General features: G+C 35.6%; 1 protein-coding gene across 10 annotated transcripts in view; it reads left to right on the top strand.

Annotated features, from left to right (window-relative positions):
* ITCH (itchy E3 ubiquitin protein ligase) overlaps positions 1–24,077 on the top strand; it is a 130,156-nt gene that overhangs the window by 82,489 nt on the left and 23,590 nt on the right. For 8 of the 10 annotated variants that reach the window (XM_045084102.1, XM_045084101.1, XM_013053384.2 and 5 more), the window contains 7 exons: positions 67–224; positions 1,850–2,039; positions 3,248–3,343; positions 4,935–5,109; positions 9,445–9,514; positions 14,608–14,692; positions 19,612–19,740. In XM_045084102.1, the coding sequence (XP_044940037.1) occupies positions 67–224; positions 1,850–2,039; positions 3,248–3,343; positions 4,935–5,109; positions 9,445–9,514; positions 14,608–14,692; positions 19,612–19,740 (903 nt within the window). The remainder of the gene's footprint in view (positions 1–66; positions 225–1,849; positions 2,040–3,247; positions 3,344–4,934; positions 5,110–9,444; positions 9,515–14,607; positions 14,693–19,611; positions 19,741–24,077) is intronic. The other 2 variants (XM_013053387.2, XM_013053388.2) reach the window with 1 other exon arrangement.

The raw sequence follows: 24,077 nt of genomic DNA on the forward strand, positions 1-24,077 counted from the left end.
TCTTCTTATTTTTGTTAAATTCAAAGAGCATTCGTTTTCCGTTCCCTTTCGCCTTTTCTTACTCAGAACAAACACAAATGGATCAGATGAGCCTGAGGATGCAGGGGCTGGTGAAAATAGGAAGGTCAATGGGAATAATTCTCCATCACTCTCAAATGGTGGTTTTAAACCTTCTAGGCCTCCAAGACCTTCACGACCACCTCCACCTACCCCACGTAGACCAGGTACGTATTCCAGCACTAGGGATGTAGCTGTCAATACTGTGATTGTAAATAATGTTCTGTTTGGGAATTGACCTCAGGTAAGTGTCAAGAGACCCTTTTAGGTCAGTTTTCTAGCTGTATTTTTACATTTAAGTTTTGGCCAAGAATGATCTTTCTATAGGTAGACTAATATGTGCCTTTTCCCTAAGTTTTTCCTCCAGGGTGAAGTTCTTGAGGGAAATGCTTTATTAAGAATGAAAAAGAAAAATGAGAACCATATTTGCATTATTAAAACTATAGGCAGTATAGAAAAGATAGCAACTTTTTGGCAGGGTTTATAATAGTGTGGACATAAGCATATCATATTGTCAAGGATCTGCTTGCTTATTTTCACTGTATCTTTTAAAAGACAGAAATGGCAAGTAACCCAATAATGCTAAATGATATTCACATTTTGAAGCAAAAATTATACAACAAATGAGCATATTTCATGTAGTAAAAATGTAAACATCTATAGGTAGAATACCCATTTTTCCCAATTACTCAGAATAGAATCTTTAGTATTTCCTTCTGTATGTAGACAGACAATATAAAATAATTAAACCAAACATTATTGGAAAAGTAAACTAGTTATCTACAAATCATTTTAGTAAAAAACTTTGTTTTTTATTATACATCTTCCCCCCTTTTTGGTAGAAAAATGTGTTAAAAATATATTCCTAGCCTTTATGATCATATACTACTTGGTCAAAATATTGGTGACTTCCCTGAGGAATTGTTATGTCAAATCTCTCTTGAAGACATAATATGTACTTTATAACAATTTGTAAGAATGCAATAGCTGAACAGATCTTCTTTATTTTATAAACTAACATCAAAAAATTGGTCTTTGATCTGCAGGGTTTCGTAGAAAAGACAGTTTTAAAAAATATGAAAAATTAGAAAATGAACTTAAAGTACCAAAGGGTATTAGTGCTTTCCTTTTTATTTTTTTTTTAAAAGATTTTATTTATTTATTTGACAGAGAGAAATCACAAGTAGATGGAGAGGCAGGCAGAGAGAGAGAGAGGGAAGCAGGCTCCCTGCTGAGCAGAGAGCCCGATGCGGGCCTTGATCCCAGGACCCTGAGATCATGACCTGAGCCGAAGGCAGTGGCTTAACCCGCTGAGCCACCCAGGCGCCCCCTTTTTATTTTTTTAAGTAGCTTTTATTTCTTGTGGTATCATGAAATCAGAATTTGTATGTGGTTCATAATTAATAATGAGCCATTGGATAGATTGAACCTAAAAAGTTATTTAAAAAGTTTATTTAAGTAATTTTCACCTGCATATCCATATCTTAAATTTTCTATTTGTCATCTATCTACCTTTTTATTTTTATTTTTATTTTTTTTTAAATTTATTTATTTGACAGACAGAGATCACAAGTAGGCAGAGAGAGGGGAAGCAAGCTCCCTGCCTAGCAGAGAGCCTGATGGCAGGGCTCGATCCCAGGACCCTGAGTCCATGACCTGAGCTGAAGGCAGAGGCTTTAACCCACTGAGCCACCCAGGCGCCCCTACCTTTTTATTTTTTAAAGTTAAAATTCTATCCTGAATTTGGAATTCTGAAAATAAAAGTTTGTTGTTTTCCACAAATCTTTTATAGCATCTGTCAATGGTTCCCCATCTGCCACTTCTGAAAGTGATGGATCCAGTACAGGCTCTCTGCCACCAACAAATATAAATTCAAATACATCTGAAGGAGCAACATCTGGATTAATAATTCCTCTGACTATATCTGGAGGCTCAGGCCCTCGGCCATTAAATCCTGTACCTCAGGCTCCCCTACCACCTGGGTAAGTAACTGTTTTTGGTTACTATTTGTTTGTTTTAGGCTTCTGCATGTTCTTACTAATAAGGACAATAATACTGAACTCCGTTCTTTAAAAAAAACATCCTAAAGCAGTGTTGATTGATTTTGGATATGCTGTGTCTAGAGTCAAACTGAACCAAAAAAACCTCGCCACATTAAAAATCCACACCCTCCCATTCCGGGGCAAAGGTTTTCTGTTGTTTGTTTTGTTTTTTAAATTGAAGGACTTTGGACAATAGAAAGTTAACCAATGCAATGTAATAAAATAGACGCCTAATTCGGATTACTTTCTCTTTGAAGGAGGAAAAAAACCCACTTTTTAAAATAAAATTTTCCCATCATAGAGTCATTATAGCAAAGTAATAATAATTTAAGAAACTGAGAAAATTCGTACTCATGACCCCATTTTAATCTCTACTAATTATTTTAAAAATTAATACTCTAGTAGTTTATGTACATATATACATTGTGGCATTCAGTTAATCCAGAGCTTGGAATCTAATTAAAATTAATTGCTTGATAAATTAAAAAACCCTCATGGTGAAACTTTTGGGTGCTAAACAGATACTATTTGTGGGTAGTTGGGCCATTTTCCTTTTACGAAACCTACATGGGAAACCAAAATAGAAAATTATTTGTGCAAGGGATTAGCAAACAGAAACTTGTGCTCTCCAAAGTGATTGGTACTTCTAAATTGTGATGGTTCATTTCTGTCTTCTCTTTGGGAATTAACCCATCAAGGAGACTAGAATACCCAGACTGATTGTGTCTGTTAGACTGTACAGAGACACATCTGACAAAATCTTAGTCTGATTTCAGTTCTTCTAGAGCACACATAGTGTTTTGCCTTTCAGTTAGCTGAGTCTTTCTTCAGATTTCAAAACATTAATCACAGCATTTTTTTTCCCCACCAAGTCTTGCATATGCCATGATCAGATTGAGCTAGACTTTGTCTCCTGAGTGCATGTACCTCAAATCTCTTCAGAAATATAAGGCACCTCTTGAGCAGATATTGCTGCTTGACAGCACTCTGTCATCCTCAGGATAACATTTTTTTACTTTATTCCTAACTTCTTTTGATACTTTCTTTAGATATTAACATGCTTTTTTGCCTTAATTCTGTAATATGATCATATAAGAGAAGATAGCAAAGATAAGTGCTTTATCAGTTTTTTAAATTTTCTGTTTAAGTTGGGAGCAGAGAGTGGACCAGCATGGGCGAGTTTACTATGTAGATCATATTGAAAAAAGAACAACATGGGATAGACCAGAACCTCTACCTCCTGGGTAAGTATCTGAATTAAAGAAGAAGAAAAGTAATTTATTCAGAACTATAGATTATATCTGTACAGAATCTTCCCTATATTCCTACCTTTCCTCTTCCTTTCAGTCTTTTCCAAAGCTTCCACAAAGCATCCACTTTGTGTTGTGGTAGGTGCAAACTAGAAAGGAGAGAGAATTGATTGAACATGATGAATGATTTATTTTTATTCATTTCTGACCTAAAGAGTCCATAGGTCTTGCTATTTCCATGTTTTCCTTTCTGTATTTTACCTGGCTCAAACCATAGGGTTTTAGAATTAGTTTCTTCAAGAGTAATTATTTTAATTTAATGGATTAATTTTAGTTAGTTTTAGATTTAGATTAATTCTAATTAATTTTAATAAATTAACTCATTAATTTTAATGTAACTGAATAAGAATTGTTATAGCCCCATCATATATATGAGATAAATTCCCTATTATATAAGAAACTTTAATATATAATATTGAAGTCATTGCAGAATAGTTGGGGAATTAAAGTCTGTATTAATGCATGATGTTAAGCATTTAACATTTACATTATAGAACATGGAAGAAAATATTTTTATTCAAGGGATGTCAGTAGCAAACATGGGGAAATATTTACTCTTGCTGTAATCTCAAATATACACTTAAAAGGTACTGTTTTACTTACTAATTAGCAGACAGTATCCAGTGTTGGTGAGTTTGTAGAGGAACTTTATCACATAATATTGCTAGTGGTGGTATAAATTAGTTGCAATTCTTACAGAAAGTATATATAACTATAGTAATGCACATACCCTTAGTAATCCTGTCTAGGAAATTTATCCCAAAGAAGTAATGCAAAGGGAGAAAAAAAATTGATGTATTAAAGGTATTTATTATTTTACTATTTATAATAGAGAATATTGGACATAACCACAAACAACAAAGTAGAAATCAACAAGTTATTGTTTTAATGTTTACTTAATATTATGAACCCATTTGAGGGGCACCTGGGTGGCTCAGTTAAGCAACCAGCTTTTGATTTAGGCTCAGGTCATGATCTCAGGGTTGTAAGATCAAGCCCCATGTCAGGCTCCCTGCTCAGTGGGGAGTCTGCTTGAGATTGTCTCTCTCCCTCTTCCGCCACCCCCTGTGTACTTTTCCTCTCTCTAAAATAAATTTTTTTAAAAAATACCATGCACCCATGATCAGTTGTTGTAATTTTATGGGAAAAGTGCTTTTTGACATCTGTGAAAAGCTGTATGTACAATTCTGTCTCTTCCTATTAAGATTTCAACAGTCAAAAGAACATCGGAAAGAAAATGGGAGAACTTTTTTCTTAATTACTATTTGAGACTTAACCACTAAATAAGCATTGTATTTTTAAAACTTGATACATCTTAACTTTTAAGAAAAGAAATTTTTAAAAGCATTTCTTTCGTGTTCACTTAATGACCATTTAAAAACATATAAAATAGAGTTCAGGTAAATCAAAAGTAATTTAAGGTAAAATCTTACCAAACCTGCACCAGGGCCAAGATAAAGTCCTGTTCAATTCATATCTGTATCACAAGTAATTACTGAATTAGGTTGTTTTTGTCCTGATTTAGCTGGGAACGTCGGGTTGACAACATGGGACGAATTTACTATGTTGACCATTTCACAAGAACAACAACGTGGCAGAGGCCAACATTGGAATCCGTCCGGAACTATGAACAGTGGCAGCTCCAACGTAGTCAGCTGCAAGGAGCAATGCAGCAGTTTAACCAGAGATTTATTTATGGGGTAAGCAGCCTGTTATACTATAAACTTAATAAGTATTTGTTTTTAACCTTTTTTTTTTTTTGCATATGAAATGTTAAGTACTAAAAGATAAGAGGGCACCCAGTTGTTGCTGTTGATATATACTATATTTATATCTTGTCTTGAGTATTCTGTGCATGTGATCTATTCTTACCTCTTCGAAAACTTCTAAAGTTCAACCTCCTTTGCTTTGTTAATGTCAAAAATAAAAAAGGAAGTTAGGACAACTTAAAATCCATGGACAAAAGGATAATAAAAATAAACCCAAGTGGTTTGAAGACAACTAAGACAGTTCTGAATTTAATGCTCCCTAGTTTGGCAGAATATTTGAAGGTTTGGCTCTAAGAGCACCTGACTATTAAGTGGTTATATAGAACTAGTGACAGAATTTAATCACTTTGTAACATGAAAGCACAGTTTACCTAATTAATTGGTGCGCTGGGAGACTAAGGAAATTTAATTCCTTATATGATTATGCTAACTATGTACTCTGGCTTCAAAACTATATTATCTTTGGTATGCAGATATTTCCTTTTAGAAATGGTTTAAGGTTGTACATATTTTTCTTCAGAGTAATACTGCAAAAATAGCTGTAAGTTCACCAAAATATATTAATGTTTTTTTAATGCAATCGTTGGTGCTAGGAATTTTATAGTCTCTCAAATCATAAAGTATTACAGATCCTTTCTCTGAGGAAAGGAAAATAGTCCTTGGAGAAATATGATTCTGGGGGCCAAACAAAAGGGATTTGTTTGAGCATTATGTAGAACTTAAAACCAAAGAAAGTAAGGTCTTCAAGAGTTCAGAACTGACCTCCATTTTCATCTCTTCCCCTCCACCACCATTGGTATCATCCCTGTTAGAATACATCAGATTACATTTCTGTCCTCTCTGAGCATTATTTCCCCTTTTCTCCATACTTTTATCTATTTCTTGGATCTAATCACCATAACGGTTTCAGACACTGATTTAACCAAATTCTTCTTTATCACCAGCCTTCCCTTCACTACCTAGTTATGACTAAGATTCTTTCATATAACAGTTTTTCTTGCCACTTTCTATAGGCAGCAGTCATTATATTTCTTCCCAGTGGTTTTAGAAGTGAAATTAATTTGTCTCTTGCCTACCTGACCCTACCCATTTTTTTTTTCCTATGCAGTTTTACATCTTCCCTTCTTTCTAAATTATAATAGCTTTGATATACCTGGCCAAATTTCTTCTAGGGTTGAATGCTAGTTTGCCTGCTTCTTTAAAGCTATTTTCCACATAGGTGTTCAGTGGAAAGAACATGGGCTTTGGAGTCAGACACATCTGGGCTTGAGTCCTGATAACACAGTTAATTTCTCTATATGACTTTGAGAAAGTCACTTAACCTCATCAGGGCTCATTTACTTTATCTGTTTAACAAAATTTCCTGAGAGGAATTTTTTTGAGGATTCTATAAAATAAAGTTCCTAATATGTTTGGCACATATTTTTGGATGGATAGAAATGTTAGTTTTCATTCCCTCATAGTTTTCATTCCCACATTGTAAATGTGCTCTTTTTCTTAATTTTTCAGTACATCATCTTTAAAACATTGTTTTGAAACACTGGTTTAGCATGTATTTCCAGGGCACCAGCAGTATATATTGCTTCATTGTAAACTTTACCAATTTGATACTCAGAGTCTTTGGAACCTCCTTTGAATTGCAGCCTTTTACCTCATTGTCCATGGTTTTTGTTGTTTTGTTTTATTTTTTATACTCTTATCCAAAAATAATCGGACCACTTTTTAAAATTCTTCCACTTTGTTCTTGTTATAGAATGTATTTTAAATCATAATTTAAACAGCCTATTTTAGTTACCTTTAAAATAGCTGGCAGTATTAACTGAATTAATGAATTAAGCATTCTTTTTTTTTAAATATTTTATTTATTTATTTGACAGAGATCACAGGTAGGCAGAGAGGCAGACAGAGAGAAAGAAGCAGGCTCCCCGCTGAGCAGAGAGCCCAATGTGGGGCTCAATCCCAGGACCCTGGGATCATGACCCGAGCTGAAGGCAGAGGCTTTAACCCACCCAGGTGTCACCCAGGTGCCCCTATGAATTAAGCATTCTTAACTATCAGCTGCTTAAAAAGTGATGGGGTGGTGGCGTATTGCTAAGAAAGTCTATTTTATAAAGTGGTCTTTGTTTTCCTGGTTATAGGTCAGTAGACTCTCATACACCGAGCTTTTTTTTTTTTCCTTAAGTGGGCTCCACACCCAACGTGGGGCTTGAACTCACAATCCCAAGATCAAGAGTCACATGCTCTACTGACTGAGCCAGCCAAACACCTCTACACCTAACATTTTTAGCCTCAGAATGGAAATGGTTGATGTTGGAACACTGTAATTGCTCTTCCTGGCCAATGGCTTCAATGTGTTTGTCCCCAATTTACTTAACCAGGGAAGAGCCTTGGATCTTGGGCTTGGGCCTTAGAAAATTACCCCAATAGTTTGTTATATGCCAGACTTTTCAGACCTGTTCCATAACCAGTATTCAAACCTTTTTATAAGTGTTTATCCCTGGTCTCTCTGCTCTCAGTGCTTTTCATAATTATGTCTGTCAGGAGGAGCAAGGCCAGTTCTTGATAGGTCTGTCTTCCAAGAGTTGTTTAATCAGAGATAGAATGTCATATCCTTTAAAACTTTCTTTCTTTCTTTTTTTTTTTTTTTATCAGAGAGAGAGAGGGAGAGAGAGCGAACACAGGCAGACAGAATGGCAGGCAGAGGCAGAGGGAGAAGCAGGCTCCCTGCCGAGCAAGGAGCCCGATATGGGACTTGATCCCAGGACGCTGAGATCATGACCCGAGCCGAAGGCAGCTGCTTAACCAACTGAGCCACCCAGGCGTCCCTCCTTTAAAACTTTCAATCATTTACCCAGTTTCTGTAATAAGTCAGTGACGTGGGAAAAAAACACCCAGAGACAATAGGGGGAACTGCTATAGATTGAGACTTGAGACTCAACCAAGTGTAATGGGAGGACTTTGAATTTCGACTTGAATGAATAATCATAGGCATTTAATTAGTGACCAGATATTAGATGATAAAATTAACATAGATTCTTTGCTAGGTATGCTTAACAATGTTGTGGTTATAGAAGATGTCCACAAATTTTAGAAAGACATGCTAAAATATATAGGGGTGAAATAACTAAATGATTCAGCAAAGAAGAGGGGAAAAAATTTGGCAAAGTCTTAATACTTGTTGAGTCTTGGTGCTGGGTACATAGGGTTTACTTTCCTTATTTTTTTTTAATATTTTTTCCATTAATAATTTTTCTTTTAAAAACAGTTAGAAAATGGGGCACCTGGGTGGCTCAGTTGGTTAAGCAATTGCCTTTGGCTCAGGTCATAATCATGGAGTCCTGGGATGGAGTCCCACATCAGGCTTCCTGCTTGGTGGGGAGTCTGCTTCTCCCTCTGACCCTACCGTCTCATGCTTTCTCTCTCTCAAATAAATAGATAAAATCTTTAAAAAAAAAAAAAAAAGCAGTTAGAATCTATTATTTACTCATTTTATCTTACTAAAGGGGAAAGGGTTTAACCAAATCTTCCCGAGAGACCACATGTTATCTCCACTTTATTATACATTTAAACCAGAACATACCCATTAACCCTACATGGTCACTATGACCTTTGCTTCTCTTATTTTAATGGTTGAAAATGGTTTCCTTTTTTCTAACCAGACTTTTGTCTCTACCAATGTGGTCATTAGAAATAGAAGTTTAAGAAATCTTCTTTACAGATCTGTATTTATCGACTCTTTACAACTGAAATTCTTTTCTTTTCCTCATCTGATAGCCTCTTCTTCCTACTCCAAAGGGTTGTGGAAAGCAACCCTTTCCACAATATTTGTATATACCCCATGTTTTGTATATGCTGCTTCTTTTTGAGTTAGAAATACAAGGTTAGTCTCAGCCATCTGGTGACTCTGAGTACTGTGGTTTATAAATGACTCTTTGGGGATTTATGTATTTCTCTAATTTACTGAGTTGTGGCTGAAGAAGAAAATGATCTTTTGAGGATAAGGATTACATATTTGTAATATTTGAATTTCACATAATTTCAAGCATTAATGTTTACAAAGATTTTTTTTTCCCTCCAGAGCGTATTGGCATATATCCATTAACTGTGTGACATATCTCTAAGACGTGAACTCTGTAAAAGTGTGTTACATTGCACATGACCAGGGAAGACTGGTAACCACCAGAGCTCATAACCCTTGCTTTCAAGGTTCTAATTAGGTTGTTCATTATTTCACCTTTTTCTTGATGATGTTGTTATTCTTTTTAGAATCAAGATTTGTTTACTACATCACAAAATAAAGAATTTGATCCCCTTGGTCCCCTGCCACCTGGATGGGGTAAGTCCCGTGATTTTTTTCATTGCATTTGTCATTTTAAAAATCAGGTATTAATGGATAACAGCCTGCTCTTGCTTGGGTGAATATCTGGGAAGTTTTTGGGGTGTGTCAGTTCAATTCAGAGAGCTAAACAGGTATTAAATTTCCCAGAAGTTCTAAGTTGATTGTCTTATTACAATTAATTTTTACTGGAATTCAAAGTTAATTTACTCTTTTAAAGTTTAAAAATATTTTGGGCATTTAGCAATAAAAAGAAATGGATGGTTAATACACAGAACATTCTGAATGGACCTCAAGGCGATTATGTATAGTGAAAAAAAGTCCATCTTAAAAGATTATATACCGTATGATTCAGTTTATGTAATATAGTCAAAATGACAAAATTAGAGAAATGGAAAACAGATTAGTAGTTGCTAGGAGACAGAGCTAGTGGCAGGTGGGTGCAAATACAAGAGGTAATATAAGTAGTTCTTGTGTGGCGGTGAAGTAGTTCCGTGTCTTTGCCATGGTAGTGATTATACAAATCTACACATATGGGATAAAAGTGCATAGATTATACATTCACATTAATGAATTTAGCTTAAAATTTGGTGAAAATTAAATAAAGTGTGTAGTTAACAGTAATATACCAGTGTCACTTTCCTGATTTCATTATTGTACTATGGCTATATAAGATATTACCATTGGGGGAAACTGGTGAAGGGTACATTAGATTCTTAGAATAATTTTGGAACATCCTGTAATGATTATTTCAAAATTAAAAGCTTAAATATTTTTACCACATTTGTGCTTCTAAAACACTGTTCATAGTTTGGTTGAGTTGATGTAATTTTGAAACTACAGTGGAAGGGGAACATGTTAGGGTAGGACTTTGTACTTGGGTATGTTTTGTTGTTGAGTACATTTATCTTAGTATTAAAATTCTATAAATAGATTTTACGTGCCCTACCAGATTTTTGTTTTATGGTAATATGTGAATCCTAGCACAGTAGCAAGTTTTCAGAATAAACAGCAATATAGAAGTAGTTTTGTATGGATGTCAAAGAGAGTATAGAAAGAAAGAAACATGGGGTACCTGGGTGGCTCAATGGGTTTGAGCCTCTGCCTTTGGCTCAGGTCATGACCTCAGGGTCCTAGGATCGAGCCCCGCATCAGGCTCTCTGCTCAACGGGGAGCCTGCTTCCCCCTCTCTATCTGCCTGCCTCTCTGTCTACTTGTGATCTCTCTCTATCAAATAAATAAATCTTTAAAAAAAGAAAGAAAGAAAGAAAGAAGGAAACAGCTAAGTAAAGCCAGCCATGGAACTAGTTGAAGTTTTGTCTTCAAGAGTGCAAATATTTTATAACTTGGGGGTAAAATCAGAAAATGATGTTTCTAGATAGTCTGAGAGGCCTTGGTACCAAGATAGATTGCTCTAGCATTACTTTATTGAGGAATGGAGAAAAATTGATGTGTCCAGGTCACATGAATCTGGGCAGTATATGATACTGGACATAAAGTTTGCCTTTGAGAAGTCCCATTGCCCTTTGGTTATTTATCCTTAACACTGTGAGACAAAGAGGTAAAAAACATGATAAGTAATACTTAACAATTGTTATTGTTATTAGCATGTAATAAAGGGAGGGCATTTGAAAGTCTTCACCAAAGCTTGGTAATGTGATAAGGAGTCTTCTGTGTTAGAGTCAGAGGAGTATGCATGGTTGGTATGAAGTAACTTTAGAAAAGGGAATGTTGCCTTTATATAAAGCATATTGAACCAGGCCTGTCAGATTGCTTTTACTACACATGGATGGTTTTCCCAGCTTTATTTCTAGAATTGTTGTATGTCTGTATTACAGAGGAGAAATTAATACAATTAAAGGATGAATGTGAAGGTCATGTATTATTCTCTTAATGACCAGTGAGTGACCAGGTAGCTTTGTCAGAAACATGGACCTTCTCCAGACCAGTTATAGGAAAAAATTACCGCTTGCTCATTAGAAGTATGAATTGTAGGCTGTGTTGCCTTTATGCAAAAAAGCTTTTCCCGGTACTTGGATGACTCAGTCTCAAGTGTCTGCCTTCAGCCAAGGTCATGATTCCAGGGTCTTTGGATGGAGTCCTGCATCAGGCTTCCTGCTCAGTGGGGAGTCTGCTTCTCCCGTTCCCCCTGCCCCTCTGCCCTGCTTGTGCTGTCTCTTTCTCACTCTATCTCAAATAAAATCTTTAAAAAAAATTTTTTTTAATTAAAAAAAAATTCCTGCAAGCTCCGGTGCCTTCTGTATTTATTATTATTTACACATATAAATATATATTATAAATATATTTATTAGTTAGTTATAATTAATATTTATTTGTTATTATAAATAATAATTTATTACTATTAGGATCTTTCTCTTTTTTCCTAACATTAGCCAACAACTCTTCCCTGAAATATTGCCTCTAAAGACCCAATCCCAGCTTACCCATGTTATGAGACTCTTTCCTTATTTTATATTCTGCTTATTTTTAGGTTTCACACTTCTGAAGTTGAAATGTACACCCCTTCCTAAATGAGTTCATGATTACCCTGTTACTTAGACTAAGCACTGCTTTATGACTCTCTGCCTTTGGGGCACATGTCTTGTTTGTGGAACCAGTGACAACACTGGTACTGTTACAGACAAAAACCTACCTGACATGTCTTCAGGATTTACCCAGGAAATAAAACCCCAATTCATAGCACGTGTTTACATTCTGAAATAGACAGCATTATTTTTGTGACACAGTATGTTATTTATTTATGAATGAATCAATGAGAAGGCTTTATGTGGGGCTTGAACTCACAACCCCGAGATCGAGACCTGAGCTGAGACCAAGACTCAGATACTTAACCGACCTAGCCACCCAGATGCCCCTCCTTTCAGGCTTTATATGCTAGGACTAGACATTACCACCTCACAAGCTGACAGTGAAGAATTTTTAATACATGCAAACTAAAGAGGCTGGAGAACAAAAAGTGTTTTTGGTTCAACAGTGTAGTCTAATAGGGCTTTGTATACCTGGTTTTACCCATCAAGTATAAAAATATTTTCTCCTTTTGAGAGTTGCTGTGAAAGAATACATAGAACAGCAAGAAGTTTTTACTGTTTTATTCATCAAGTCAGGAAGGGCTCTGATCTGCATTCCCTTTGCTCTTCAGTAATCTCAGTATTGTTTATCATGTGACTTTTTTCAATAAAAATCAGCTCTATAGTCACAGTACTTCCTCTCATTAAAAGCAGATGAGCCTTCAGTTTGCAAGTGCACCCACCTTTTGAAATTTTGTTTCTCACAGCTTCTTTCAAGAAATGTTGGTATCAGCAGTATATACTTAGAACATACATAGAAAAGAAGTTTTCTATTGAATTTATCCAGCTTCATGTTAACTTTTGAAGAGAAAATCTCTGGCCCTGAAGTCTGAACTTACAGATATGCACTTGGTATTATTTTTAGATTATAAAAATTACTTGGATAGAAAAAAATCAGTTTCTGCAAATATATTTTAAAATTTTAAATTTAATGTGACTGCCCAGAATATTAACTAACATTATTACGTAGCTGTAGCACTGTGGATGCTTCTTTTTACCTCAGAAACAGACTTAAAGTTGGTTACTTTTCACACTCAAGATGCCATGACCAGTGAAGCCAGTGTTAATATTCACAATGTGTCACAAAATGCAGAATCCCATTTATCTGTATGTTACACATACTTGGGGTTCTCTTTCCATTATGGCTCAAGTGATGTAAATAGCTGAGATGTTAGGATGGGGTTCAGGATACTCGCCAGTATATCCATTCTAACCTCCCATATTACCACTATACTCTAAATAATGGAATTAGTGCTGGAGATAACAGTTGAAAGTTACCAAATACTAACTTGACATGGCTATATAATTTGGCTTAAGACTTGTCCTGCAGTAGCTTGCTCAGAGAAAGATCCAAAGGATCTAAATAAATGTTTTTTGAAAAATAGCTACCAACTTTTCAAACCGTAAGGGATAAAAAACCAAAAACAAACAGAAAACAAACTTGATCAGCTTGGAATTAACCTTAAAATTTTATTTGAAATTGCTAATTTTTAGAAACTATCCTTTTAAAAATATTGGGATCCATTCTATATTCTTCGTTACTTCACTTACCTCATTGTGAAACATCTAAAAAAATTCAGTTATAGAAATTATCTTTCGAAGAAGAATTACTTGGTAATGGAATAGAGAATTCAGTGGTTTAAAACAACAAACTTAATATTAAAATTTCAAGGACTGACTCTTCTTTTATTAAAAGAGAAAATGATATCTACATGTCTCCTAAACCTTACTGAGAAAGCTCAGGAATTCAGGGGAAATTGTGTAGAATGGGAATAAGAAAACAAGGAGAATTCTAAAGCAAGAGGTAGATGGAGGAAAGAAGCTGCAGTTTCAAAGGCAGTAAACTAAAGAACTGAGCCTTTTGCCCACCCTTTGTATAAAAGGTTACTTTAGATATTTAAGATTTGGGAACTGAGTATATTAGGGAAGAGGATATATTTTGAAACAGTGACTTCTCTAGTTGAATAATACCTAGCATATAGCAAAGAAACAAGTTGTATCCCTCCCCCCATTGTATTTTAAGAAAGGAGGTGATGTGGTATGCCAAAAATGGCTGAAAGAGACCTGACTTTCCATCCTGTCATTATTACTCAATTCTGAGATTTGGGGCAGATCACTTAACCTGTCCAAGTTTCCCTATCATGAAGATGAAATGAAACTATCTACTCCTGGGACTAATATTAAAGATAAAATGAGGTCATGTATGAAAAGTTAAAATGTTAATTATTCTTGCTGCCTTTGGTTAGATTGAACAAAAAGGTCCTGTAGGCAGGACATTGTGAATTAAGTCTGTTTAGCTTCTAAAATGTAATGATATTTTAATAGCTCTAGCAGGTATATGAATTTAAAAGTGAAAGAATAAGTCAAACCTCTTAAAGTTGTGATTTGGAAGCTATAAAAATCAGTGCAATAAGAAATGGGAAAATTCAGCACATTTTATTTTAGTTTGTGGAAGAAGACAATGCCAACTCTAATGCTTTGCCTTTTTTTTTTTCTTTCTTTAAGAGAAGAGAACAGACAGCAATGGTAGAGTATATTTTGTCAACCACAACACTCGTATCACACAGTGGGAAGATCCCAGAAGTCAAGGGTAAGAAACTTTCAGTTACTAGTATATAGATAATCTCATGAAGATTGTACCCTATTTCTGACTCAGTTACGGAAAAAATCAAGTTACTGGTTCTTCCCCCAAAGTTCTTAAACATTACTCACCCATATACTTTAGAAAGAAAAAAATTACACTGTTATTATTGTATATAAAAGATGTGGGTTTCTTGAGAGTACAGGAAAAAAGTCATTGGTTCATACAAATATACTATGTATTTAAAAATTCCTATTTATTATTAGTAAGTCCAAATTAATAGCTCTAACACAGGTTTTGCAACCTGAGATCACTAGAGAAAATTCAGGGGATACGTGGCTTAAGAGGGAATAAACACAGATTCAGTTATATTAACTTTTACCTGAAATCGAGTGTTCCCATCCATTCTGATCGTAAGCTACAACCATAGTGGAATTAGCAGTGCCTTGGACTCTCCTACCAGTAGAAATCATACGTTTTTTAAAATAGCATTTTGCAATTGTTGCAATTATCTCAAAATATACTTTACACATATTGCAAGAACTTGCTAGTTAATATATTGACAAAGAGACACATACTATTATTACAAGTTTTCCTTTTCATTGAAGTATAATTAACATAAGGTATTATATTAGTTTCAGGTGTACAATTGATGATTTGATATTTGTATACATTATGAAATTATTACCTAATATATCTATTTACCCTCTGTCACCAAAGTTATTACAGTATTACTGGCTGTATTCCCTTTGTTGTACTTTATATCCCTGTGACATTTATTTCATAATTGGAAGTTTGTATCTCAAAGACAAGTTTGTTTTTTTAATGTTTGGTAACTGTGTATATACTTGCCCATCCTTCCTTCCTTCATTCCGAGTGAGGGAGCAGAAGCAAGGGGAGCAGCAGAGGGAAAGGGAGAAGCAGGCTCCCCACTGTGGGGCTTGATCCCAGGACACCAGGATCACGACCTGAGCCAAAGGCAGACACTAACCAGCTGAGCCGCCCAGGCACCCCTACTTGCTTTTCTTTGTAGCATTATGTAATAGTACTTATATTAGTTTGTTAGAGCTGCCTTAACAAAGTACCACAAATTGAGTGGCTTAAACAATAGAAATTTGTCTAATAGTTCAAGAGATTCAGGAGGCTAGATGTCTAGAATCAAGGTATAGGCAGGGCTTTGCTCCCTTGGAAGGCACTAAAAGGATTTGTTCCATGCCTTAGCTTATATCCATTACTATCGTGGAACAGAAACAATGATCCTTATTGAAGATATAGAGAAATTGGGGAACTCTCCTGCATTGCTGGTGGGAATATAAAACAGTGCACAACTGTGGAAAACAATTTGATGGCTCCTCAAAAAGCTAAACATAAATTAATGTATCCAGCAGTTCTCCTAGGTATACCCAAAAGAAGTGAAAGCAAGGACTCAAACACATCCTTGTATACTGACACGTTCATAAATCGTGTTTATTGACAGTAGCCAAAAGATAGAAGCAACTTACGTGTCCATCAGCAGATGGATGGATAAACCAAATGTGATGTATACATACAGTGGAATATTATCCAGCCCTAAAGAGAAAGGAAATTCTTTTTTTTTTTTTTTAATTAACATATAATGTGTTATTTGTTTCAGGGGTATAGGTCTGTGATTCATCACGGACCTATAGTGAGTACACAGCACTCCCCACAACTCATACCCTCCCCGGTGTCCATCACCCAGCCACCCCATCCCCACCACGCTCCACTCCAGCTTCTGGTAGTTTGGTTTGTGGCAGCATAACTGCAGTCTTCACATAGCATTCTTCAGGTCTGCAAGTGTCAAGTGTCCAAATTTCCCCTTTTTATAAGGACTCCAGCCCTATTGGATTAATGGCTCACTGTACTCCAGTATGATCTCATCTTAACTGATAATGTTTGCAATGACCCTATTTCCAAATAAGGTCACATTCTGAGCTCCTGATGGTTAGTATATAGGAATCTGTGGATGAACACAATTCAGCCCATAATAAAATCTAATACTGTGCATTTATCAGAACACCAGAAGGTTCCATTCTGCAAGGAATTTGGCAAGCTGTAAAGTTGGAGAGCACTCTCCCCAAGAATTCCCTCACTTTAGACATCAACCACAAACTGGGAGATCCCCCAAAATTGCTATCACTTCAGACCAACTGGGTATGGACTTAGGGGTTCCCATAACCACTTTCAGGTTTGATAACTCATTGAGAGACTAGAGCTCACTTGAAGCTTGTTATACTCACAGTTACATTTGTCATAGGGAAGGCATACAAATTACAAGCAGCAGAAGGAAGAAATACAGGACAGAATGTGAGAAGGTCCTAAATACCCAGAATTGCTATGGAATAATATGTGTGGAGGATTAGCAACCAGCAAATCTCACCTGAGTCTCTTACATCCAGAGTTTTTATTGGGGCTCCATTATGTACTGCTTGCATTGCTAACCTTTAGTCTCTAGCTCTGTCCCAGAGTTTGAGTTTGAGAGTTTGAGAGTCAGTGTCTAGTTACTCCAGAAGTTGCAGTTGATGGGAGGTGTCCCAAAGCCTCCATCATAAATCACATTGTTGACTCTCTGGTGTTCAAAGTTCCCAAGCAAACAGAGGTATTCCCGACATTCAGGACATTCTAGAGGCCTAGCAGTCACCTCCCAGTAACAGAGGGCAGAGGCCACACCTCTCTTTTGATATGATTAATTCTTCACACATCCCTTGACTCTAAGTTAAGTACCTTTGTTCTAATAATACGGTTTAAATTTAAAATCTGCTTCTGGATACTAACGTCACATTTTTTATGTTAATATTTAATTTAAATATATTCAGTATCCCTAAAAGGAAGAAGAATTTCAAAGGTAACATTTTAAATTGCTCTTAAAACTCTCTCTTGAAGGACAGAATGAACTATGTCACCTTTCTGTAATTTACTATTATTTTTTGTTCCCCCTTAGACTTTTAAAAGGTCAGAGCTGAAGTGAGAATCGTATCAAGACAACAGTTTGTTACTGAGCTTATCTTGAAAACAAATTATAACAAATAAATGTTAACTTTTGAAAAATTTTTGGTAATCCATTTTATCTGACATTTCTGTTCAGCTCTGTGAATAAAGCTAAATGTTCTTAACCTTTCAACACAGTTTACAGAATACTGTTCTGAACAATAGTTCTTAGCCTTTTATTACTCTGAAGTACATTTGAGGAAGATGACAATCCTGTCAGCAGTAGTGGCTCTCTAAAACCAGTCAGCTTAAATGCCTCTAACTCCTCCCTTTCTTCCTTTCTGATGAGAACTTGGACATTTCTATTTTTTTTTTCCCTTCTCTCAGGTCAGAAAATCTGAAGCTGTAGAATAGAGGAAAACAAACTAGCAAATATGGGTAAAAACTTGGAACACTTATACCTAACTAGTTAAAAAATAGTTGCCATTATGACGGAACACACAAATACAAACTACAAAGGAGGTATTCAATAATTCTCTATCCATTCTAGTGGAATATTTTAAAATGCAAAAATGTCTTAAGTTCACAAGTAAGCAGTTTTGAATATTTATGCTTATGCCCCAGTTATTTTAATATATAACAAATAAAAATGCACTATTGCCTTATAATCTAGTCCCTGTTTTAAAACTCGGGTAGTGGGGTGCCTGCATGACTAAGTCATTAAGCAGCTGCCTTCAGCTTGCGTTGTCATGCCAGGGTCCTGGTATCGAGCCCCACATTGGGCTATCTGCTCTGTGGGAGGCCTGCTTCTTCCTCTCCCACTCCCCCTACTCGTGTTCCCTCTCTGTGTCTTTCTCTGTCAAATGAAATCTTTAAAAGAAGCAGAAAACAAAACAAAAAAGCTCACATAGTATTTGCAGGGTGAAAGTTGTTGCCATACACACAAAAGCTGAAAAACTTGGCAAATGCTGTGCTAGCAGTCTGAAGGAAGTACTTTGAGAGATTCAAAAAGAATGATCACTATACAGTAGGGGGAATACTAATAGTTACAACTTGAGGGTTACTATGTGTGAAGCTTTTTACTAACATTGTCTCACTTATTCCTTTTATAGTCTTACTATATATACATTCTTAACAAACTGCAGTTGAGAGGAGGGATTAACCACTGTCCAAAGATAGGTATTAAGAAGTGGTTAGGGGGCGCCTGGGTGGCTCAGTGGGTTAAGCCTCTGCCTTCCAGCTCAGGTCATGATCTCAGGGTCCTGGGATCAAGCCCCACATCGGGCTCTCTCTGCTCAGCGGGGAGCCTGCTTCCTTCTCTCTCTCTGCCTGCCTCTCTGCCTACTTGTGATCTCTGTCAAATAAATAAATAAAATCTTTTTTTTTTTTAAAGATTTTATTTATTTATTTGACAGAGAGAAATCACAAGTAGACAGAGAGGCAGGCAGAGAGAGAGAGAGGGAAGCAGGCTCCCTGCTGAGAAGAGAGCCCGATGCGGGACTCAATCCCAGGACCCTGAGATCATGACCTGAGCCGAAGGCAGCGGCCTAACCCACTGAGCCACCCAGGCACCCTAAATAAATAAAATCTTTAAAAAAAAAAAAAAAAAAGAAGAAGTGGTTAGAAATACTTCAGAAAGAACAGATGAATGATGCCAGGGTAAGGATGTTCTTGGGGATTGAAAACAGTGATGAAAATGAAGGCTTCCAAGGCAGAATGGGCAGAACTTGGTTACCAAAAGGTGTTTAGGTGGGTTATTAGAAGGGATTACAGGCCAGGTAGGTGGAAACAGGGTGGTTCCATGAATCTATTGACATGTTTAACATGCTTGTAGGATATCTATAGAGAGGTCTAGTAAACAGTGGGAAACGCTGGACTAAGTGATCTAAATGATGCTGCATTTATGGGTGATTTTTGTTTTGTGTATTTGGGAAACAAACAGCTCAACATTTTTTATTTGTATTTTTTCCTATGTTTTATAGTCAATTAAATGAAAAGCCCTTGCCTGAAGGCTGGGAAATGAGATTCACAGTCGATGGAATTCCGTATTTTGTGGACCACAATAGAAGAACAACCACCTATATTGATCCCCGCACTGGAAAATCTGCCCTGTAAGTTTTCTAAACGTTGTAGGTTAAAAGTAAAACCGATTCCTAAGATTTTGTTATGAAGAGCTAAATTAGCAAGGAGTACAGTTCTCACTGTTTCTTGAGTTGGGTTGCCCAGAAGTCATTGTTCCCTAAATATTTTGTATTTGTTATTGCCATATTTTCTCATAGTGATCTTTCATATTTGTTATCTATTCACATAGCACTAAAAAGGTTATTTAGAAATTATCAGTACAGTGCTGCTTACCAATTAATCCCTGATTTCTGATGCCTGCTTTCTTTCAATTCTCCTGTTACTAAAGTAACTTTCTGTTTTGTTTTGCTTAATGTGTTTTGTTTGAGGTGTTTTTTTGTGGCAAAATACGTATAGTAGAGTTTTATAGAGTACCTTTTTAACCATTTTAAGTGTACAATTCAGTGGCATTAAGTACCATCACTGTCCATCTCCAGAATATTCTTTCATTCCATACAGAAACTCTATGCCTATTTAACAATAACTCTCCTGTCCCCTGTTTTCCTTAGCCCCTGATAACTCTTAAACTTCCTGTCTGTGAATTTGACCTCTCATGTAAATGGAATCATGGTATTTGTGCTTGTGACTGGTTTATTTCACTTAGCATTATATTTCTAGGGTTCATCTGTGTTACCATTTGTATCAGAATTTCACTCCTTTTTAATGCATAATAATACTTTAGTGTGTGTATATATATATGCCATATTTTATTTATACATCTGTTCCTGGACTTTTGGGTTGTTTCAAACATCTTTTGACTATTGTGAATAATGCAGCTGTGAATGTGAGTGTACAAATACCTGTTTGCGGTTTTGTTTTCACTTCTTTTGTGTATATATCAGAAGTGGAATTGCTCAGTCAATGGTAATTCTTTGTTTTTTTGAGGCACTTCAAGACTGTTTCCACCGTGGGTATACCATTTTACATTACCACCAAAAATGTACATAGGTTCCAGTTTTTCCTGTCAGTGGTTGTTGTTTTCTGTTTGTTTTTTAGAACTGTCAACCTGATGGTTATGAAGTGGTTTCACTCAGTTTTTATTTGTATTTCTCTAATGATTCATGATTTTGAGCATCTTTTCATGTGCTAATTGACCAAATATTTGTATATCTTCCTTAAAGAAATGTCTGTTCAACTTCTTTGCCCATCTTTGAATCTGGTTGTTTTTTATTGTTGAATTTTAGAAGTTCTTTATATTCTGGATATTACTCCCTTATGAGATACATCATTTGCTGTTATTTTCTCCTAATCTGATTACTAGCAGAATGTGTACACCTAAGAGTTAAAGCTATAAAACTTAGGTGTAGGTTTTGGGTACATTTTTAGTTAATTTTTGTGAATGGTATTGGCAAAGGGTCCAACTTTATTTCTTTGCAAGTGATGATCCAATTTTCCAAGCAGCCTTTGTTGAAAAGACTGCTGAATGATCTTTGCAGCCTTGTCAAAAATCCTTTCATCATAAATATGCAAGGTTTATTTCTGGAGTTTATATTTCATTGGTCATTATAGTTGTCTTTATTCTAATTCTACTTTGTTTTCATGACTGTAGGTTTTACTAAATTTTGAACTCAGGAAATGTGAGATCTCCAAGTTCTTTTTTGAGATTGCTTTGGCTTTTTAGGGTCCCTGAGATTTCATGATTTAGAATAGAATTTTGTATTGTTGCAAAAAATGTCATTAGGATTTTGATAGGGGTTGTATTGAATTTGTAGTTCTCTTTGGTTTGTTTTGACATCTTAACAATATGACATCTTTTAAGCCTGAACATAGGGTGTCTTTACATTTATTTGTCACCTTTAATTTCTTTTTCAACAATTGTTTGTAGTTTTCCAGTATACAAATCTTTTCTCCTTGGCTTAGTTAATTCCAGAGGTTTTTTTAATGATTTTTTTTTTAATTTCCCAGATTGATTATTAGCGTATAGAAATACAACTGATTTTTGTGTTGTTTTATATCCTACTTTGCTGAATGTGCTTATGGGTTGTGATAGTTCTTTGGAATCTTTAGGATTTTCTAAATAGAAGATTATGTCATCTTTAAACAAAGATAATTTTTACTTCTTCCTTTCTGGACACCTTTTTTTTTCTTTTCCTTGCTTGATTGCCCTGGCTAGAACTTCTAATACTATGTTGAATAGAAGGGAACGCAGGCATCCTTTCCTGGTTTCTGATCTTTGAAGGAAAGCTTTCATTTTCACCGTTGAGTATGTCAGATGTGGGATGTTCATAAATGGCTCCTATTCTGAGGGAGTTTTCTTCTAGTCCTCTTTTGTTGAGTATTTTTTTTCACCATAGAAGGATGTTAAACTTTATCAGTGTTTTGTTTTTGTTTTTTTCCTTTCTCTCTCTCTCTCTTTTTTTTTTTTTGCCTCAATTGAGATGATCATGTGGGGGTTTTTTGCCTTTGTTATTGAAGTCTGGTGTATAGAATTGACATTTCATATGTTGAACAATCCTTGTATTCCAGGAGTAAATCCCACTTTCCTTTTAAATTCTGCTGAATTCATTTTGCTAATACTTTGTTGTGGACTCTTACCAGTTCATAAGAAATACTGGTCAGTAGTTTTCTTGTAGTGTCTCTGGCTTTGATATCAGGGCAATGTTTATCTCTTGCTGCTTTTTAAATTTTATAATTTCTGCTTATTAAAAGCTTTGGGGACTCCTGGCTGGCTCAGTTGGTAGAACATGTGACTCTTGATATCAGGATTGTGCCTTCAAGCCCCATGTTGGGTATAGTGATTACATAAAAATAAAATCTTAAAAAACTTTGTATAAAGCAGAAACTAGAAATTCAGGCCACTTAGGTTTTAATTAAATTAAAAATTATTTAAATATCATTATTTACCCCAAAGATAAAAATATAGTGATCCGAAGGGGCATCTATACACCCATTATTCATAGCAGCAATGTCCACAGTAGCCCAGTTGTGGAGAGCCCAGATGTCCATCGACAAATGAATGGATAAAGAAGATGTGGTATATATATGCAATGGAATAGTACTACTCAGCAATCAAAAAAAATGAAATTTTGCCATTTGCAAGGACCTGGAAGGAGCTAGAGGGTATCATGCTAAGTGAAATAAGTCAGTCAGAGAAATATTATCCTCTGATCTCACTTATATGTGGAATTTAAGAAATAAAACAGAGGATCATAGGGGAAAAGAGGAAAAAATAAAACGAGATGAAATCACAGAGGTAGACAAACCATAAGAGACTCTTAATCATAGGAAACGAACAGAGGGGTCGCTAGAGGGGAGGGAGGTAGAAGGATGGGGTTAGGCATTAAGGAAAGTACGTGTTGTAATAAGCACTGAGTATTATATAAGGCTGAGGGATTACTGACCTCTACTTCAAAAACCCAATAATATATGTTAACTGAATTTAAATTTTAAAAATGAAAAAATTATTTAAGGATGCAAATAAATAATAGATTCTTTAGTATTATCTATTTTTAGTTTCAGTTAAGTTTGGTTTCATAAAACAGAAAAACATAAAACCATAGTGGTCCATTTATGACAGAAATATGTTTCTTTCCATCATTAAGCAAACTACTAATAACCCCTAGCTCAATGAAGTCCTGAGAAATTAGGAAACGTTGTATTTAATGATAATAAAAATGCAACATATCACAATTTGTGGGGTTTAACAAAAATAGTCCTCAGGGGAAATTTTATTGCTCTATTAGGATTTGATTAGAAAATAAGAAAGGGGGGTCCTGGGATCCAGTCCTGCTTTGGGCTCTCTGCTCAGCAGGGAGCCTGCTTTCCAACCCCATCCCCACCTACTTCCCACCCCCTCCCCACCTGTCTCTCTGCCTACTTGTGATCTCCCTGTGTCAAATAAATAAATAAAACCTTAAAAAAAAAAAGAAAGAAAAGAGAAAGATATAAAATCAGTGATCTCTGCTTTCACCCTAGTCTAGAAGAAGAAAGTTTATTAAACCCCAAATAAGCACAAAAAAGGAAATAAGCATAAAAGCAGATTTGAATAAAATGAAAATGAAATTATAGAGAACTCAGAGCTAGACGTTGGATCTTGGAAAAGACTAATGGTATCAGTAACCTCTAATAAACCTGAAGAGAGAATAAAAAGAAAACACAAATTAATATGAAAGTGAAAAACGCTACATATCCTATACAACATTGAAAGATAAGAGTATATACTTGAACAACCTAATGCCAAGAATTTTGTGTGTGCTGTTTTTTTTTTTTAAGAGAGAGGGGTGGGACAGAGAGGGAAAGAGAGAATCTTAAGCCGAGCATTGAGCTCGATGCAGGGCTTGATGTGGGGCTCAGTCTCAAGACCCTGAGATCATGACCTGAGCCAAAA

Source organism: Mustela putorius, unplaced genomic scaffold (assembly GCF_011764305.1).
Source record: "Mustela putorius furo isolate JIRA1106 unplaced genomic scaffold, ASM1176430v1.1 tig00000743_pilon_pilon_pilon, whole genome shotgun sequence".
Lineage (NCBI taxonomy): Eukaryota > Metazoa > Chordata > Mammalia > Carnivora > Mustelidae > Mustela > Mustela putorius.